At 42.2% G+C, this 21,349-nt stretch overlaps 1 protein-coding gene across 1 annotated transcript; it reads left to right on the top strand.

Moving 5' to 3' along the window:
- The first annotated feature begins 847 nt into the window (after nt 1-847).
- On the top strand, nt 848-20,098 carry NOL12 (nucleolar protein 12). Its single transcript, XM_075287748.1, has 7 exons — nt 848-866; nt 2,771-2,880; nt 5,574-5,679; nt 6,251-6,299; nt 7,378-7,520; nt 16,465-16,553; nt 19,241-20,098. Exons 2-7 carry the CDS (start codon nt 2,810-2,812, stop codon nt 19,404-19,406), a joined length of 624 nt encoding a protein of 207 aa, XP_075143849.1. The 5' UTR covers nt 848-866; nt 2,771-2,809; the 3' UTR covers nt 19,407-20,098.
- The last annotated feature ends 1,251 nt before the right edge of the window (nt 20,099-21,349 follow it).

Genomic DNA, 21,349 nt, shown 5'->3' with positions numbered 1-21,349 from the left:
TTTTTTTTAAACCGCACACAGAGTCGGCCATGCAGTACTCTGTGTCCAGTTTTTTTAAAAAAAAACGTTTTTGCTGCGGAGAGCATAAAACACTTGCCGGCACTCATGGCCAGACTTGGCATGACAGGTTTCCGTCTTCTGCATGCATAAGACATAAACCTGAAAATGGAGTTCAGGCGCTGGTGTGAACGCAACGTCACTTGAATGCCCCCTCCACGGTTAAAGTTTTTTTTTTTTTTAACTAGATACAAAGTCAGACATGCAGGACTTGTGTCCGGTTTAAAAAAAAAAAAAAAACGCTTTCGCCGCAGAGACCAGAAGACGCTCACGGGCAGACACTGAGTGCCGGTTTCTATTTCCTGTCCAGTTTCTCGGGCAGAAGATGGAAACCCACAAAGTGGAGGCCGGGCGCTGGTGTGAACCCGCCCTAAGCTGAAATCTTGCTTGGTCCTGTTGTTGAGAGAAGCCGAGAGGGTAGGGAAGGTATGTTACTAGTATGAAACATCGCAATTTGGAGCAACAGAGACACTCGGCGCTCCAGGCTGCTCATCTGCATATTGTAAAAGTTCTCTAGCCTCAGTCAAGCGAATCTGCATGCGGTTTAGAGCAGATGTCGGTGTTACATATAGTTATGGAAACATCAGCTGTATGATACCTTGTTGCAGCTTGTGTGCACTATGTTTGAGACCGTCTCACGGCTTTGCCCTGCCTATACACAGTCACACACAAGAATGACAACTGTTGTTACGGCGTGGTGATGTGGGCAGACGTTTCCGCGTGGTAAAATGACGTCATCAAAGTGAGTCCAGAACCCTGAAGGCGGCGCATGCGCTCTTACTCTGCCTACCCTGCGATATTCCATACATGTGAGTACTGAAGGCTGAGTGTTCTCTGCGATTCTTCAGAGCCGTGTAATGTGTGTATGAGACCGAAAGGCTCTGCGACTGGCCGGACTCGTGTAATTTTATACCGAGGACTGTGAGACATGAGGTGTATGGAGAGATATGAGGTGTATGGAGGGATACGAGCTGCTGGGGTTACTAGGGGATGTTACAGCTCCTCATAGTCTCCAATGTGCGGCTTTCTTTTTCCTATAGAGCTGGACTCTGGTTGCAATAAACAACTTCAGAGTGTTCATAAATCTCCCAAAATGTTCTTTTCACAGCCTATAGATTTATATATAAAGCCATGGGGGATCCATCCCTATAGGGCCGCTGTATACAAGTGCCATACAAGGAAACACATCTGGCGTTTTCACCTGAAGAAAGCAATAGAAGTGAATGGGAGGCAAAAACTGCGTGTTTTTTTCAGCTCATTCACATTACGGGAGGGGAAAACAGCCTGGCTTCTTTTTTTTTTTAAAGCTGTTTTTATAAAAAAAAAAAAAAAGCTTGGCAAAATCCAAAAAAAACTTACTAATTAGGAACCTTTTTTTTTTCTGGTCCCAAAATAAGCCACACGTTATTTACGTGTGAACTAACCCTTATTGTTTTAGTATTATTATTATATTTTTTTTTTCTTCATCTCCTTTTTCTTTTTTTCTGTGTGCATAGCTGTGGGCTTGTTTCTTGCAGGACATGTTGTATTTTGAATGTTGCATTTTAATGAACCAAATGGAGAAATAGGAATTTTTAATTTATGGCCAGTCCTTTGGATAGACAATAAATATCTGATTGATGGAGGCCGGTAGGCAGCACCAATACGGATCAGCTCTATGGAGTCATGTATGACACTCCTACTATGCAATGCATGGAGCCAGGAGTAGTTGGCTACATACCCTGCATAGTGGGTGGGTGCCATTACTGTATCTCAGATCCCATTGAAGTCAATGGACTATTTTACTCTTTCCTATGGGAGTATTGGTACATTGAAATTAAACATTTGTCATATCTATTTCTTCTCCTGACATTTGCTGTAGGGAGACAGTTGGATGTAAACAGATGCATTAGATTGTTGGCTAGTCCAGCGGAAATAGTAGGCTCTTCCAACTTTATTTCAATGTGTGTGTCAAGCCTCAGCGTATACCAACTTCCAATGGAAAACTGAGTGATGAGACATGTAAAGGTCCTCCTTGGTGTCTGAGCCAGGGTAGAAGCCATTCTGCAAACAGTTTCATTCCTTATGGATTTAGGACATCTATGTATTCTACGTGGTGGCCAATGAGATGCTGTGGCTGTTCAGGGGATAATATTATCCCCTGAGAATAATCATCTGTTTTATAGGGTTAACAACTGGACCCTCTGTGGCTGCAGTTTGAAAGGAGTTTACTCTAATAATACTATTGTCCGTTGGGCTGAGGCCCAACATTGCAGAAACGGGGTTTGGGTTTTTTTTTGTGGATTTTGTTGCAGTTTTTTGAGTCAAAGCCAGGAGTGGATCGAGCAGAAGGTGTAAGTATTTTTTATAGACTTCCCATTCCTTTTGTAGCCATTATTGGCTTTGGCTCAAGCTCAGCCTTAAAGGGAGTCTGCCAGCTGCAAAATGGTTATAAATCTAGCCCCAGTACCTACTAGAGGTAATTGTGAAGTTTCCAAATATGTCTGTTATTCACCTTTTATTCATATGCAGATGAGAGAAAAGTGCTTTAGGGAAGTGCCTTAGTTCACCTGCGCTTTGGTCTCCGCTCTAGATTCCTGGGCAAAACGCATTTCTCCACATTCATATATTTAATAAAGTTGTGATGTACATGAAAAAAGCTGAATAACAGAAGCGTATTTTTCCTTTTTTTTGTTTTTCTGTGTATTTTTATGTATATGTTTTGCTTTTGTAGTTGGTCTGACGAAGCAATAAAAGTTCCTTAAAAAATACAATGGGGAAGAGGAAACAGAAGAAATCTGTGCTTGCCAAAAGAGAGCTTGTATTTGATGAGGAGAAGAGAAAGTGAGTGGCACCAACACACAACAGGGGGAATTTATGTGTACTTTTTTTTTTTTTTTTCTGGAGGCAATATATCAGAACCAATCATATGTTACCTATAATGGTATAAAGAAAAATTACAACCCTGCCCTGCATGAGCAAATAATTTACACAGCACACATAAATAACGTTGTGGATGTCAAAATTTAGCAACAGAAAGATTTTTTTTAAAATTTTAAAGTTTCAAAATTCTGTGGTGTTAAGAGGAAAAAAATGTATATAATTTTGGTGTGACCATAATTTTACTGACCCACAGAACATAGCTAAAATGTTATTTACCGTATATACTCGAGTATAAGCCGAGTTTTTCAGCACAGTTTTTGTGCTGAAAAAGTGCTCCTCGGCTTATACTCGGGTCATTACGGTAATTTTCTGCTAGCAGGCCAGGATAGCAGACCCCGCCCCCCCCCCCCCTCCATCACACGCCGGGTGACGTGGCCACGTAAGCTCAGGCCCGCACCGACGTGTGACTGCTTCCCGGCGTGCTAGCAGAAGTACTGCAGAGCGGTTGCCATAGAAACCAGCACCTCCGCTGTAATGCTTACAACAGAGATGCTGAAGCTTATGCCTGCGATCTCTGATTGTAGGCATAAGCTTCGGCATCTCCGCTGTAAGCGTTACAGCGGAGGTGCCCTCCGGAGATGTCCTCCCCCCTTAGGCCTGCCCCATACCTTTAAAGATGCAGGCCGGCTCCTGCGCAGCGAGCTCGCAGTAGCCGACCTGTTCCGACGACAGCCGGGAGCCTAATGAAGGTTCCCAGGCCTGTCATCGCTATATTACTATTACGGCTGGTCTATGATCAGCCGTAATAGTAATGTAGAGAATCTCCCATAGACGGCAATACACTTGTATTGCCGTCTATGGGACTTGCAATCAAATGACTGCAGGTTCAAATCCCCCAGGGGGGGCTAAAAAAATTGTAAAAAAAAAAAAGTTTAAAAAAAAATATATATAATAAAAAATTAAATAAATAAAAGTTCTAAATCACTCCTTTCCCTATAATTCATATAAAGGCGGGTTCACACCAGCACCTGATCTCAGTTATGCAGGTTTCCGTTTTCTGTCGGGAGAGGACAGAAACCGACATTCAGTGTCTGTTGGTGAGCGTCTTCTGCTGCCCATGGCGAAACCGTTATGCATAACGGAGATTGGGCACTAGTGTGAACCTGCCCTCAAAGTAGAAAATGACTGTGAAACACATACACATTAGATATCCCTGTGTCTGAAAGTGCCCGGTCTACTGAATATAGGGATCTGCAGTGCTTCTATTCCGTCGGGAAGGGGTTAATAGGAGCACTGCAGATACGCTATATTCAGCCAGGCTGAATTCCAACTGGGGGTAAAAAACCCAGTCCTCAAGCTCAGGGAAGGGGCAGACAGACAACCAAAACACCCCCTCCCCTTCCCCAGTATCTACTGCGCCCAAGAACTCGGCCATTTTAATTTTTTAAATTTTCCAGTAGCTGCTGCATTCCCCCCCCTAGGCTTATACTCGAGTCAATAAGTTTTCCCAGTTTTTTGTGGTAAAATTAGGGGGGTCGGCTTATATTCGGGTCGGCTTATACTCGAGTATATACGGTATACTACATGGTGAGTGCTGCATATACAAAGCCCACTATAAAATAGTGCAGGTGTTTGTTTTTTTATTTCCCATTTCCACACCATCCTAAATGGGTTTTTTTTCTAGTGTAATACATTGTACAGAACATTAAATTGTGCCATTAGGAATTACAATTTGTTTCTTGAAAAATAACTCTTCATATGATTTTGTGAACATGCTTATAGATGGCAGAGAGTATAAAATAAAACCATTGATGTCGTATTATTGATGTAGCAGGGAGGGGTTACATCGAGATGTTAATTTTTACACTATGAACCTTGTGAAGTGAGAGTGTACAAAAAAAATCATAATGTATCTTGCTGTCTGTCCGTTGTGAATCCGGCAAAATTGCAGAAAACCAGATTGGGAACGATTTGCAAATGATCCGTTTAAAAACCCATTCACTTCAATGGGTTTTTAAAGCAATCCGCAGGTGTTCGTTTGCAGCTTCTCCACCATGAATCCACTTTTTTTTTTTTTTTTTTTTTTTTTTTGACTAACACAAAGTCAGGCATGCAGTTTCGACGGATTCACGAAAGATGGACAGCAGGCGCATGTGTGAACGCCCCCTAAGCTGCAAGTCATGCCCACTTTTGACTCCACTATTACAAAGTGGTGTGGGTGGCGAATGGTGGTTAAAAGTTAAATGAATTCCATAGTATATAACACACAATTTGGAGATAAGAGTGTCAATATGTTGATAAATATGGGTCCATATGTTTACAAACCAGTAATGAACGATACATTGATGAGGATTTAATGGACATATCCATCAGGAGGATCCATGAGGGAGGAGATTCCTACTGGTTGGAAGAGGAGTGACACAGCCATGTGCTACTATAGATAGCAATGATTATCCCAATTGTACCATATGATAACAGTAATGATAGAATAAGACAATGCATATTTGCCTGTACTGTTCTCTATTATATGATAATATATTCTATAACTGGACAGTGAACGTGTTGCATTTTTTAACACGGTGAAGATAACATTGTCAGTAAAGCATGTGTGACTATATCAGGTAACCTTTACACATTTCATTTGTCTACTGTAGAGAATATTTGACTGGATTTCACAAACGCAAATTACAAAGGAGAAAAGCTGCCGTGGAAGAGATCAAACGCAAAATTAAAGAAGAGCAAAAGAAAATGAGAGACGAGGTACAAGGGGCACCAGCTCTATAACTGTTTATTATTGACTCACCACAATTCATTGTATCATGTCTACAGACCTGAAACTGGTCTAGGGTTTCCTGGAATACAGCAGCATAGCTTTCATACCAGGAAAGACAAATACATTTTAGCCTGCATTTTTTCACACTATGTTATGTTATCAGTTGTACATTTCTGAGAATTCCAGTCATCTGTCAGAAACCTGGGGAGTGACTTTCAAGTCACAAACATGCAACTGATTTACTAAAACAATCGATCATGTTTTAGTGCTTAACAGTCTTCAACATTTGATACATACTGGGGTTCTTCACTAGCTGTGCTTTATTCTTTTATATCCTAAGGGAATTATTGGGGGCTATGCAGCATACAATAATAAAGGTGGTGCACAGTGGAATGTTATACATTATCTAATAGGCCTCATTGTGTCCCTAAGGAAATGCTGGGAGGTCATCACTGGAGCCTGTAGACCTGTACATCAAAACCAGAAACGCATTTTTGTTCCAGAAATGTAAATTTCTTCCCCCATGAACATCAGTTCCTTTTTTATTTCCTTTTATAGAGGCACAAAGAATACATGAAAATGCTGAAGGAGAGAGAAGAGGCTTTAGGTAATGAGATTGTAAGATTGCAATGAAAGTCCGCCTGGTTGTATTTGCTCTGCAGCATGTAATAGAAACTTAGTAACAAGTAGACTCCCATCTTTCATCACAACGCATTGCCATGATGATATTGCGGAGTGGCAGCATTCCTGACCAACATAGTGGGGCCTATGGAGCACTGATTAGATTCCTAGGTCACATTTGAGTCATCTAAACAGTTAACAGCTATGATCAGTGCTGGCACCAATCACGACACTTGACATTGGGTGCCTGATGTATAACACAGCCAGCATGTGTCGGCCTCCTGAACCCTCTCCATACTACCTAAACAACACCATGATGTAATACACAGTCCAGTCATATTAATGTGACCACCGCCTACTTTTGACGTCAACAATAAATAGCCAATCGCAGAAGGCACGTGTCATCAGCCATCTGGGTACACTCATCATTGTGGAAGGCACGCTGAATCAACACAAGTATGCATCTATTCCTGCGGACCATGTTCACCCCTACATGTGAATTGTTTTTCCTCAGGATGATGGCATCTACCAGCAGGACATTACGACATGTCATAAAGCTCGCAGTGTACGTGCGTGGTTCGAGGAGCACCAGGATGAGTTTACCGTACTCCCTTGGCCAGCAGATTCCCAGAACTGGAACCCAATCGAGAATCTGTGGGACCACCTCGATTGGGTTGTCTACGCCATGGATGCTCAACTGCGTAACCTAGCGCAGCTGGCCACGGCACTGGAGCCAGCATGGCTCAACATCCCAGTGAACATCATTACAACATCCCCTCTCTTCCTGCACGTCTCACAGCGTTCCTCTCTGCGAAAGGTGGTTATTCTGGATTTTGACAGGTGGTCACATTAATGTGACTGGACTGTGTAGTACATCATGTGTCATTAATGTGACACAAAAAAATCCAATGAGAAAAGCTGCGTAAGCGTTCTGTTAACCCTTGGTGTGTCATTTGTTGTAGCTCACATTTTTTAAGTGTGCAGGTAATAGTACTGAGCTAATAGATTTAAATAAAAATAAAGATTTTTGTAAATTACCTCATTTTATTTATGTATTTTCATAGAGGAAGCAGATGAAATAGAGCGTCTCTGTACATCTACAACTGAATCCGTCATTTTTGATCATCCCAACCACACTGTAACTGTGACAACCATCAGTGACCTGGATCTTTCTGGAGTGGGACTCCTACCTCCTGGTACCTTTGAGGTATGGTTATATGAAGTTCAGTTCATGTCAATGCATTCAATCTATAAACATAAATAATGACAGCCCCACCTAAGGCCTTATTCACATGACTGTGAAAAATGGCCGTTTTAAAAACAGTGAGTAAGTGTTTCTATTCACCTGTCCATTTTTTGGACAGAATGTTTTTACAAGTCCATCAAAAAAACCTGACATGTTCTATCTTGAATTTCCACGTTTTATCATTTACCGTATATACTCGAGTATAAGCCGACCCGAATATAAGCCGACCCCCCTAATTTTAGAACAAAAAACTGGGAAATCTTATTGACTCGAGTATAAGCCTAGGGGGGAATTAGTAGGTTAAATGTTATATATATATATATATATATATATATATATATATATATATATATATATATATATATATATATTTCTTAGACCCCCTAGGGGTCTTGAAACCTAGGGGATCTGATCACGGGCACCGATGGGATGGGTAGGGTGGCCGGAGTTTTTGGTTGCTGGGGAAGGAAGAGGGGGTGTTTTGGTTGTCTGTCTGCCCCTTCCCTGAGCTTGAGGACTGGACTTTTTTTTCCCCCACTTGGAATTCAGCCTGGATGAATATAGGTGATCTGCAGTGCTCCTATTAACCCCTTCCTTACGGAATAGGAGTACTGCAGATCCCCTATATTCAGCCTGGCTGTAGTCAGGCTGAATGCCAATTGGGGAGAAAAAAAAAAAACAGTCTCAGGAAAGGGGTAGTTAGCAAACCCCACCCCCAAACCAACCTACCCCCCCAACACATACTGCACCCCAAAACCCCATCAACTTTTTTTTTTTCATTTTTCAAAAAGGAGAAGCGTGACGGTACTTACCGTTACTTCTCCTATCCGTCCAGTCAGTACAGTAACCCAAGCAACCACAAGCTCCTCCCACGCTTGGATGGGATCCTATCAGCGTGCGAGGGGTGTGGTTGCCTAGGTTGCACTGTCGGCCAGTGGCAGTCTGGAGCCGGCGGTGAGCGGAGGAGGAGCCAAGCAGCGGGCCAGGTAAGCCTGCATTCCCCACCCCCCCTCTCCCCCGTACACAGCTTACCGGTATGTATTCCGTCCGGGGGAGTCTGCATGAGGACCCCCCCGGACGGAACACAATTGCAGCGCTGCTTTAAAGCACACGCATCTCATAGACACTTAAAGTCTATGGGGTCTTTATGTGCTTTAACAGAACTGCGCGTGCAGCTGCCATTTCAGAGCAGCACGCGCAGTGAGTTGAAGCAGGCAGTGCGCTGCAAGCACAACGGGACCAGGTAAGCCTGCAATCCCCCCCCTTCCCCGCACACAGCTTACCGGTATGTATTCCGTCCGGGGGAGTCCGCATGAGGACCCCCCCCCCCCCCGGACGGAACACAATTGCAGCGCTGCTTTAAAGCACACAGACCTCATAGACACTTATAGTCTATGGGGTCCTTATGTGCTTCAACAAAACTGTGCGTGCAGCTGCCATTTTAGAGCAGCACGCGCACTGAGCTGAAGCGGGCTGTGCGCTGCAAGCACAACAGACCCCATTATAGTCTATGGGGTCCGTGAGCTTTAACTAAACAGCACGTCTGAAGTCACGGAGCGCCACCGGAGTCACGGAGCCATGTAGACACCACTTGGCGGCCCGGGAGACAGTCTCTCCTTGACTCCATGACTCCTGCTCCCTGACTCCTGCTCCTTGACCCGAGTATAAGCCGAGGTGGACTTTTTCAGCTCAAAAACCGGGCTGAAAAACTCGGCTTATACTCGAGTATATACGGTGTTCTCCAGCAGGGCACAAATTTCTGAAGAGCTTAGATTAGGTTTAAAAAAAGAAAAAAAAAAAAAGGATTCTTGACACACAGGTAACGCTAATTCAGCCAATCGGTGGCCACGTTGGTGACCCACCTGAGATAGTGGTTGGATTTACAGGCATTTCCTATGTGTTGAGATGGGAACAGACAGTAGAGACCACCATGGTCCCCATACGTTTTGGAACAAGAGTGACTAGGGATTGTTGGGTGACTGAATTTTTTTTATTTTTAACACACTCTGAGCTCTTTGGAAAAAGGTTTTCATCACTTTCCCTGTCAGTGCCAACGTAATTGGAGCAGATCTTAGCTGTATCTGACAGCTAAGACCCTGCTCCATAACCCCCCATTGGAGGGAGCTCCGATGGGGGAGGTTTAATCCCTTCAGTTCCGTGCATCGCTTGACTTCCTGTTACAGACTGGAGACACGTGCAGTGTGTCTCCAGGCTGTAACATTGATTCAGCAGTGAAATCATTGCTGATTGAAGTGTCACATATAAAAGTGAAAAAAAAGAAAGATAAATCAAGTGTTTGAAAAAAATGAATAAAGTTATAAAGCCCCAAAAATTCCCTTTTTTCTATCGAAAATGAATTATATAAAAAAAAAACCTAAAAATTAATAAAAACAATGCATATTTGGTATTGTCGCGTCCGTAACAATCTGTACAATGAAACTGAAATAATATTTAATGTACACGGTGAATGTCGGGGAAAAAAAATGGAAAATACCCGCCGGAAGTAGTGATTTTTCGCCATTTCACCTTAGAAAATATGCTATAAAAAGTGATCAAAACCTCATACCTACCCCACAACAGTGCCAATAAAAAGCACAGGTTGCCCCGCAAAAAATAAGCTCTTAACCAACACTTTCAACCAAAAAATAAAAATGTTACACCTCTCAGAAGATGGCAATGCAAAAATCACTGATTTATGTCCTCAAATGTGTTTTTGCTCTGCAGAATTAGTTACGCATAAAAAAATACTATAAATGAGGTATCGCCGTAATCGTACCGACCCGCAGAATAAAGGTCACATGTTACTTATACTGTACGCTGCATGGCGAAAAATTAAAAAGGTAAAACTCAATGCCAGGATTGATTTTTATTTTTTTTTTAAATCCAGCAAAAAAAGTTAATAAAATGTATTCAATAAGTTGTAGGCACCCAAAAATGGTATAATTACAAAATGCATCGCATTCCGCAAACAACAAGCCCTTATATGGCCGCGTCACCAGAAAAATAAAGAAAATATAGCACCTAGTATGTGAAGCCAAAAACCCAAAATCGCCAAATTATTAGAACACGACTAGCTGCGTCAGGAAGGGAATATATAAGCTGTGTGAGGGGATATCAGGGAACACCCCAAAGTTACAGCTTATGAGGGAACAGACACCAGTAGTGACCCCCAAAGTGACCCCCAGAGTGACTCCCCCAATCAAAGGAGCTACTGGGACATAGTGGGGAATTTGGTGTTTGCTATGTCCTCCGCACAGCTTATATATTCCCTCTTCACCATCCGCTGTGCAGTCACGTCTGGGATACTAATACTCACTACACCCCCTGATAAATTCTTTGAGGGGTGCAGTTTTCAAAATGGGGCCACTCTTTTGGGGAATCCACTTTTCTGGTACCTTACAGGCTCTACAAACATGACATGGTGTCCAGATACCAAACATCTGAATCTGTACTCCAAAGTCGCATTGCGCTCCTTCCCTTCTGCGCCCTGCTGTGTGCCCAAACTGCAGTTTATGACACATGTATGACACTGGTGTACCCGTTATATCGGACATAATGTCATATGTGGGTATAAACTGATATTAGGGCACAGCCGGACACAGAAGGGAAGAAGGTTATTTGGTTTTTGGAGCACAAACAGTTTGGTTTTTGGATGCCACGACGCCAGTAAAGTGGAATCCCCTGATATGTGACCTTATTTTGGAAAATACACCCCTGAAGGATTTATCCAGGGGTACAGAGAACATTTTTAACCCCCAAGTGTTGCTATAACTTATTATCCATAAATGAGTACAAAGCTGATTGTAGAAAGTGAAAATGACAATTTTTCCAGGAATACGTAATTTCAGTCTGTAATATGTTGTGCCCAACTTGTATGAGATGAAAGTTCTAAAAGCTGTTGTGCCCGGGAAACCCACTTAACAGTTTTTGGAGTCTCTGCTGACATAAGTTTGGCACAAGATATCGGACGCTGAAATGGCAAATCTCTGGAAAATTTTCATTTTTAAATTCTCATTATCAGCTGCGATTTCATTTCTGGAAACTAAATAAATGCAACACTCAAGGGTTAAAAATGCTCGCTAAGCCACTTGATAAATCCTATCAGCGGGCTTGTGTCCAAAATGGCGTGACATGTCTGCGGATTCCACATTATTGGCAATTCAAGGGTTTTGCAAAAGTGGCATGGTGTCCTAAAACCAAACTGTGCTCCAAAATAGCGCTCCTTCCCTTCTGTGTCTGGCTGTGCCCAAACACCCATTTCTACCCACATATGGCATTAAGTCTGTTATCAGCTTTTGGAGTGCAGATTTAGATTGTTGATGTTTGGACACCATGTCACATTTGCAGCGACCCTAAAATTGCCCTTACAAAATGGGGTCACTTCTTGGGGAATTCCAGTTTACTGTCAACTCCGGGCTCTGCAAAAACATCATGGCGCCCAGAAAGTCCCTGTAACTCTGTACCCCAAAAGCTAAAAAGCGCAGTGCTCCTTCCCTTCTGAGCCTTGCTGTGTGCCCAAGCAGCAGTTTACACCCACATCTATAATTTTTTGCCCCTCGGGATGGCCCCTTAATAGTTTTAGGAGTGCAGGTCTCTGACAACACAAAGTGGGGGCAATGTATTGGGCACCGAAATGGCAGATTTCTTTAAAAATTTCAATTTTCATTTTGTACATTAATTTTTGGGAAGCATTTTTAGGCTCAAAATGATAATACGCCTTGATAAATTCCTTGATGGGTGTAGCTTCTAAAATGGGGTCACTTTTGAGGGGTTTGCATTGTATTGATACTTTAGGGGCCCTGCAAATGTGACATGGCACCTGAAAACTATTCCAGCAACATCTGCCCTCCAAAATCCAAATAACACTCTTTCCATTCTGAGCCCCACCATGTCCCCATACAGCAGATTATGGCCACATATGGGGTATTGCCGTGTTCAGGTGAAATTGTGTAACAAACTGTGTGGTTTTGTTTTTTTTTTCTCCTTTAACCCCTTGTGAAAATGAAAACTTTGGGGATAAAGAGACATTTTAGTCATTTTTAACCTACACTTCCCAAGGTTATTAAAATCTGTGAAACGGCTATAGGGTCAAAATGCTCACTATACCCCTCAATGAATACCTCAAGGGTCTAGTTTATAAAATGGGGTCATTTATGGGGGGTTTCAAATGTTTTGGTAACTCAAATCTTGTTTCAATGTGCAATGGGCCTGACATATTTTGAAACAAAAATTGTGTCTTGAAATCCAGTTGGTGCTCCCATTTTTTTGGGCCCTACCGTGCGTCCGTACATAGGATTAAGGCCACAAAGTGTACATTTTTGAACACAGGAGAAATGGGGTCATCTATTTTGGGGTGTTTTTCTTCATTTTCATGCGTTATGGGGAAAAAAAACTGCCTATAAAATGACACTTTTGTATAAAAAATATGACATTTTTTTGTTTGACGCAATTTTTCTCAAAACCTATGGGGTCAAAATACTCTCTATATCCCTCAATGAATACCTTAAGGGGTCTAGTTTATAAAATGGTGTTATATTTGGGGGTTTTCAATTGCTTTGGCAACTCAAATCTTGTTTGAAATGGCAATGGGCCTAAAATATCTGCAAGCAAAATTTGTGTTTTGAAATTTTTGGCACTCCCTACCTCTTGGGCTGTAATGTATGTGCGTACATCGGACTAAGGCCACTAAGGTACTTTTTTAACACGGGAGAAGTGGGGTGATATATTTTGGGGTGTGTTTCTTCTTTTTGATGTGATGTGTGCAAAAAAACCTGCTTTTAAAATGACACATATTTGAAGAAAATGAAAAAAAAATGTTTTTTCGTAATTTGTAATAATTCTTGCAAAACAATATTTGTTTGATCAAAATGCTCACTAAACCCCTCAAAGATACCTGAAGGGGTCTAGTTTTCCAAAGTGGGTCATTTATTGGGAGGTTCTATCATTATACCACCTATTCATGTCTGCAAACATGGCTTGGTACAGGAAAAAATCACATACTCAAAATTTGGAAATTATTTTCTGATAAAGTCACACATGGCAAATTTCCAAAAATTTGGTTTGGTCATTAAGGTCCAAAGCAGGCCGGTCACTAAGGGGTTAAAACAGAAGGTGTTCAACACTGACTACTATCAGTTATCTTAACAGGACAATGAATCCTCATTTTAGAGTAGTTGGAAGAAATGTAAAAAATATTCTTTTCTGCTGCAAATGGCCCCCAGTATATCTGGTATATCTATATATCCAGAACTGCTAGTGCAGGGATACTCAGCTACATTGCGCTGATGGGCCAGAGCAATGGGAATGTGGAGATATGCGTCTCGGATATCGATTGATGCAAAGAATTAGCCTGGCTCCATAGAGGCGACCACAGAACGCAGAGACTCCATACGAAAATTTCGGACTCGAACAAACCTGTTGAGAGATTTCAGGTCCAGAATGGGATGGAGAGAACCATCCTTCTTTGGAACAGTAGACAGTTTGGAGTAAAACCCCTAGAAATGTTGAGAAAAAGGCACGGGCACAATCACCCCTTGCTGCAGAAGTCTGGAGATCGCTTCGAGAACAGCGGTCGTCCGAACGGGGGAAGAAGGTAAAGAAGAACGAAAAACCTTCCTTCTGGGAGAGCGGAAAACTATGGAGTAACCGGTCGAGACCACCTCCCAAACCCAGGTATCGCCGACCCAGGCGAGCTATATGTCCTGGAAAGCAAGCAAACCCCCCCCCACCCCCCCCCACCCAAGAATTCCCGGATGGGAGAAGACCTTCATGCAGAAGGGGCCTTGGCAACCCCAGACCTGGAAGGCTTAGAGCGGGGATGCCAGGCAGGTCTGGGCTTGAAGGAGGGCTTCTTGGAGCGTGACTCCCGAGGAGATTGCCCTCTGAAGCGGGACGAGGAGTCCTAAAAAAACGAAACCACTGGGAATGGCCAGAGGAAGAGGCAGGCTGACGCCTTGAACGCCTCTAAGGAAGCAGGAAACTTTTACCTCCCGTAGCCTCAGAAATAAGCTTCTCCAAATCTTTCCCAAAAAGATGGCCCTGCTCCCCATGAGAGAAAGGTAAGGCAACCACCACCTTCTTAGAAGCAGGTTCAGCGTTCCAGGAACGAATCCAAACTGTGCAACGCCTAGCCACAACATTACCAGCAGCCTTTGGCAAGCTGCTTCAAGGAAGCATCACATAGGTACTTAGAGGCATTAATTATCTGCTCCACCAGGAGCTAACTCATCAGCAAGACTAGCCCTCAGCTGTCCGCCCCAGGCGATGCAAGCCTTGCTAACCCAGGACAGAGCAAAAGAGGATCACTGGAATCTCCAGCCTCCGATGCAGCAAACAGACCAACAGGGGACTGGGTGACTGTGAGGCGCTCTGTAATAGAGCGCTTGTGGCCGCACGGGTTATGACTAGTGTGGCATATACACTGACAACCCCCTGCCCCTGAAAAAGAAAAGAAAAATGATGCAAGACAGAAAGACCTGACACAGGTCGTGACTGCCTCCTACGACAGGGTATAGGGTATAGCCTGTGTGGGCAGAGCCAACTACCTTCGTTTCCTAGTGTCCGCCTCCTAGTGACCAGGTCTATACCTAAGGTGCTGTGTCCCCCAGTGAAATAGGCGAGAAATATATTTTACAGGTTAGGAGACTCAATTCAGTTCACTTGCTGGGTTATTGAGCCTTTTCCTTTTAGTTTTTCTTCTGGATGTTATGTTTCATTTTTAATTTCCTTTATAATAGCCTACATATTTTCCAGATTTATAATTGTGTAATTTTAATCCCCATTTCAACTTTAACACTTCCATAAACATTGGTATACAATGCCTGGATTATTATTAATTGGAGATGCGCCTGAATTCCCATTTCCTGTAATATGGGAAATTCCAACCAGCGAGGCCCCAGCGTAAGAGCCAGGAAGTCCTCAAAATAGTCATTCCTTGTTACTTATGTATGGAAAAGTACTTCATGTATTACTCGGCTGTGTTAATGCATCCATGTCACCTGTGTTCAATTCAACATTTTAGTAGAGCAGATTAAGGCTGGAATCACACATGCAGTTTTTCTGCTACTTCAGATACTGTATTTTTTTGAACCAAGTCGAGGCATGGCTCTATAAGGAAAGAAAAGTATAGTGGTGTCCATACACATAGGATTAAAGTCAGCCATTGTTTGGTAAAATGATCCCATGTACGACTGATGCCTGCATTACTGCTGACAGTTATCTTAAGTGTATGGCTGACTTTAAAAGGGCCTTAGACCTTAAAGGGATTATCAACTTTCGAATACTGATGGCGTATCCTTAGGATAGATCTTCAATAATAGATGAATAGGTGAGGTTCTGACACCCAGAACCTTTGAAGATCAGCTGCTCCGTGAAAGTGCGGCTCCTGGTAATATTTACATACCAAGAGCTATACTGCCTACTTGCCACAAAGTAGCAACAACTTTAGGTACTACATAGATGTTAGTGGGGCAACTCTTTTAATCCACTGTTTTTGGGAAGCCGAAGTACAAAAACAAGTATTTGGCATGTGATTTTTTTTTTTTTTTTAATTTATATTTTTATCTTTCTGTTAAGGCAGAGAATAATAGGTACAGAAAGATGTAGAGCCTAGAAATGCCATTGGTCGCTGTGACAATAAGTCTGCACCCTGGTCCTCTTCCACTTTGTAACAGCTCAGGTGCCATGGTCACAAGTTACAATCTCCAGTGCCCTCTTCATACGTCTTTGAGCATTGTATCATTCATGTATGTCAAACATTGTTCATCAAAAACTGTATACATGATTCAAGTCGGGAAGTGATCTTTTTGTGGATGGAGAACTCTTGTTATATAATCCTAAAAACTTAAAAGAAAACATAGAGGGATGTTGTGTATTCTTATTTTTGATCAGTTCTTCTGTCTTACAGAAGGAAAATGAGGAAAAGAATGAAGAGGAAGAGTCTAAAACTATGTATTCTCTTCCAAAAAAAGCCAATGAACCACTGCTTTCAAAGAGGTAAATACTTTCCAAGGATGTAGATATGTCACATGTTTACATGTATCGGCCAATAAAACATATAGGATACTTGGGTATACTTGGGCCATTTCAAAGCAAGTAACCAATTGGTGTGAAATCTATGAGGATAATTCTTAATAATGTATTTGTGGCACCTAAAGCCATGCAGCCAATTGTTATGACTATACAGTTTTTGGGTGAAACAGCAGTTTTACATCATTTCCCTAATATATACTGTTGCCAGGCTTGCATTCTTTATGCGCATATGGGGTATACTTTAAAGAGGAGCTTCCACGTCCTCAAGCACATGCGGTTTTATATACCGCTAGAAAGCTGATAGTGTGCTGAATTCAGTGCACTGTTGGATTTCAAGTTATGCATCCCAGGGCTAGAGATAGCAGTGTCATTAAAACGGCACGATCTCTGCTCACTGTCAGAAGGGCGTTCCTGACAGTCCAGCTGGGATGTGCGTTACGCCCTCCTCCCAGACTGTAGTCTAACTGGGCTGTGAGGACACCCCGGCCTCCCGCCTTCCTGACCGTACTTGTCCATAGCCCTGTACTGTCAGAGGGGAGGAGCGCCCTTCCTGCCTGTACTCCATAGACTAGTACTGGGGGAGGGGCGTTCATCACAGATCAGTGTCATTCCTGGGTGGTAAGGAACACTCCCTCTGACAGTACAGGGCTGTAGATAAGTACTGTCAGGGGGTATTCATCACAGCCCAGCTAGACTGTCAGGAACGCCCTTCTGACAGTGGGCTGAGAACGGTAATGGCACAGAACGGGAAAGTCGACAGTGGAATTCAGCATACTATATGCTTTCTATCAGTATATAAAACCGCATGTGCCCGAGGACATGAAAGGTCCTTTTTAATAACTTCAGCAACACCAAATCCCACTTCCCTATCTTCACCAGAAGGTATTTTTTGTGCCTTTGTACAGACAAAATACCGCCTGCTGAAAATAGTTTTGTGTATTTTTCAGAAGAGTTTGGATTGTTGGCAGATCTTTCTGATGGAATTACTGGAATTCTTATGCTAAATGCTCCTAGTGTCTTATCAAGATGCATGACTGCCCTCTGTAGGCAGGAAGTTGTAATGATTTACTGTGCTAAGTTGGTTTGAATTCTATGTTAGGGTAAATTTAGACATGGTGACACTCTGGAGCACAGAATATTTTCAGACCCTATTAAAGTGAATATTAGAACCCAAGAAACTAGTAGGCCTTGGGCCAGCAACCATGATACTATCAAGAACAAAGAAAATGGCAGTAAAATGTGGTTAATATGTAGTCACAATTATTATTTACACTCAAGCTCTGCATAATCTACAAATTATATTACACATTATGTAATGACATTACATTTCACTTGGAGGTGCTATATGGGTATATAGGATGGAATCCAGAAGCTTTAGCTAGTTATCCAGGGAGTGTGTAAACACTTACTAACTCCGGGGTTATCTATGTAGCAATCCTAGGTGCCTCAGGCGGGTTACGACCCTGGGTCATGTGATCGGAACCAGCATCTGGTCTCGAAGTCGTTCCACTTTCTCTCCTGTGTTCACAAGTGGTTACCTGTACTGTAGGGCTGGCTCTACTATAATAATGGCCTAGTCTGCCAGCCCCCATAGCACAGCATACCTGTGATCATGCAAGCGCAGGTGGAGCAACTTGAGGGCCAAGGACTAATTCTGATCTGGCCCAAAGTTGGAACCAGCATGAAATCTATAGGTTCGGCACATAAAGGACCCTGGACATAGTAAGTATTGACACGCTCCCTAGATAACTCTTAGTAGTCTACGGCCCAGTTCACATCTGCGTTCGAGTTTCCATTTGGGGAGTCCGCTTGGGGACCTCCAAACGGATTCCTATACGCATTAAAAAAGCGGTTATCTTCAGGAAACCTGCGGACTTCATAGACTGTAATGGGGTCCGTATGGTTTTCGCAAGAAACATGCAGAGAGAAAAATGCTGCTTGCACTGCCGACTCCCCGAACAGAAACCCGTACGCAGATGTGAATAGGGCCTTAGGTAGCTAATAAAACACTGTAAAAATTTTATTTTATTTTTTCCTCAATGTTTTCAACTGAGTTTTTGCTGCATTTTCCTCTGCGTGTTTTCTTCCCCTATTAAATCTATAGGGGAAACACTCGGAAGCCTTTTCCTCAGATTTTTTTTTACCCCATGCACTATGTGGACGGGATGAAATCTCATTCACTTTGTTGGTACTGTTAAACAGAATTTTTTTTCTGTATTGTTGGGTTTCCACAATATGGAGCCTTAGTTAAGGGCCCATATTACAGAAAGGCAGAGTTTTTGTTGCAGATTTTGCTACTTTGGCTTTTTTTTAAAAAAAAAAAGTTAGGAGCGGCTTGAAAAGATATGGGAAATATAAAGGAAACTCTTAGACATTTCCCTTCTGTTAAGGCCATTCCTGATTTTGTCTCAAAAAAATGCAGCAAAATCTGCAACAAAAGATTCATCTGGGTAAGGGATCAGTGTCCGTTCACTTGAACGGGGGTCCCGGGTTTTTTTTTTGTCTCCATGGAGTGACTGTCGCTCTTGTGCTACATTCACCCCTATGGGACTGAAGAAATTGGCTGGGTACAACACTTGGCTACCTCTGGCAATCCATACCTTTATTCTAACTTATTAATAGAATTATTTTAACATACTTTGTCTCCACAGGATCTGTAGTCTTACCAAGTCACTCCACGCTCGCAATCAACAGAAATCCAAAAAGCGCCCACAAAAGGTACAAGACAAGAAGCAAACTGCAGTCAAAATAACTGGACGTACAAGCAAAGCTCAGCGTAGGCGGCAGACTGGCAGAACGGGAAGGAATAAAGAGTAGCCTGTATATCCAAATCAGCCACCTGCAGACTTTATACTACATGTGCCTTTATTGTGTCAGAATTTCCAGATGACTTGATAATATTGAATTTGAGACATTTTACATTGCAACCTGGACAACACTGCAATGATGTCAGTAATTTGTGGGGACATGATGGAATATGTGACTTATTTTAGTGTTTTGTATGTGCATCAGAGAATATAATGGTAAAGCTTTTATATACTGTTTAAGCTCTGCTGTTCCTTTCTTCTATTTCTTCGTCGCTGTTTTCAATGTGTTCGCTGTTCTGTAACCAATGATGGATAAGTGGGAGGTGACCTGTTGTTTAAAAGGCCCCCTGGGAGCTGGGAACAAAATGTGTATGACAGGAGAGGCCGCTCCAGACTCACTATGCAGGTAACCGATCAGGGAATATTATATCATAGAGTTATGTGTAGAGGTCAGGGAATGATGTATGTGCGCTCATGTTACATTATGTTCATATCTTTGGAGACATTTATATATTCAGGGATTGCATCTGGCACATACGGTGGAGATAACATTACTGGTGGCATGGATAATTCAATAGATGTAAACATGACCCTGGCTATGAATGCCTTCTGCTACTTTTTTACAGGGATGTCACCTTTGTCATTCATTTTATTGCCATTTGTATACAGGGAAAATTATTTATCAATTTCTACAGTTCATATAAGGAAAAGAATTTTAATCTTTTTTTTAATGGTTGGATATACATATGTAATTTTTTAGTTTTTTTTCATTTGCTTCTATACAGTCCAGTTGATGCATGAAGATAATACATTTATTTTGTGCATTTGTTTTCAGATTTCTTTTAGTTAAGTGATTTGACATTGCGCCTTTGTGCGGTTGAATGATGCCATTACACTTGTTCTTGGGGATTGTCGCATTGATCATGCTCTCAGATCTGCGGACACCATGTTGTAGTGCTAAGCAGATTGGTACATAGGATTGTGGGAAAAGATTTAGTATAACTTGCCTTTTTTCACCTAATTCCCTCCTCTTTCTACACTTAAGGCTTCATGCACAGGACTACACTCAGTATACGGGTCAGTAAGAACCGCACGGATGACACATTTTGGTATCTGTTATCATCCATGATTTTCCCTGACCCACACATTGAATTGAATGGACTGGGCCACTGCGACTTTTCAATACGGCCTGGATCCAGCCAGAAAACCTACAACAGTCTGTCTGGGCCCATAGGAATGAATGTGACCATACTTTGATCCGCAAAAAGGATGATTGTGTACATGAGGCCTTAGAATCAAGTCTATGGTCCTATTCATTGACTTATCGTCTCTGAATAAAACTGTTCTAGACTCCTAAACATAGAAAGGAGGAATCTTTTTCCATAAACCTTTATATCAATCCACTTGGCATGTCCTGCTCTACAACATGATGCCTGCAGGTTGCACTGCATTTCCAAAATAACAGATTCCTTTGTAAGATGTGTCCATACTTCGGAGAATTATCTTTATGATATGTATGTTGTCCTTGGAAATATACATTTATATCTCTAACCAAAGATTGTTCTGAGATATGAGGCTTTTAAAGGGATTTTCCCACGAATATAACCATACTAGCTGGTACCCGCGACTTCGTCTGCGGTGATTGTAGAAGTGGGTAAGCAGGTGCGGGTAAGGTTTTCGTACTGTGTATAAGGTATGGGATATGAAATGTAACTTTGTATCTTGTTTTTTCTGTAATTCTGAGAATACGTGAGACTTCTGTGTTGAACATAATTTGTATTTCTGCTGCTATACAGTGTTGGTATAATCTGTACATAGTGTCTTTGGGACAGATGTATTTCAAGTGAATATACTTCGATATACGACATTGTATGATTTGTTATTTTCCGCCAGTACATGTAAGTTTTGGGCACAGGATACTCTTGAGCAAGCAACATAAAGTCTGTCCCTGTG

The sequence above is a fragment of the Leptodactylus fuscus genome, chromosome 9, assembly GCF_031893055.1.
Source record: "Leptodactylus fuscus isolate aLepFus1 chromosome 9, aLepFus1.hap2, whole genome shotgun sequence".
NCBI classification, from domain to species: Eukaryota; Metazoa; Chordata; class Amphibia; order Anura; family Leptodactylidae; genus Leptodactylus; species Leptodactylus fuscus.
Note: the sequence above shows the minus strand (reverse complement) of the source record. Positions and strands in the feature narration are given on the sequence as shown.

Coding starts and splice junctions, on each gene's coding strand:
- NOL12 (XM_075287748.1), top strand. CDS start 2,810: ATGGGGAAGAGGAAACAGAAGAAATCTGTGCTTGCCAAAAGAGAGCTT. Junction 5,680..6,250: donor AAAAGAAAATGAGAGACGAG/GTACAAGGGGCA, acceptor TTCCTTTTATAG/AGGCACAAAGAATACATGAA. Junction 16,554..19,240: donor GAACCACTGCTTTCAAAGAG/GTAAATACTTTC, acceptor TTGTCTCCACAG/GATCTGTAGTCTTACCAAGT.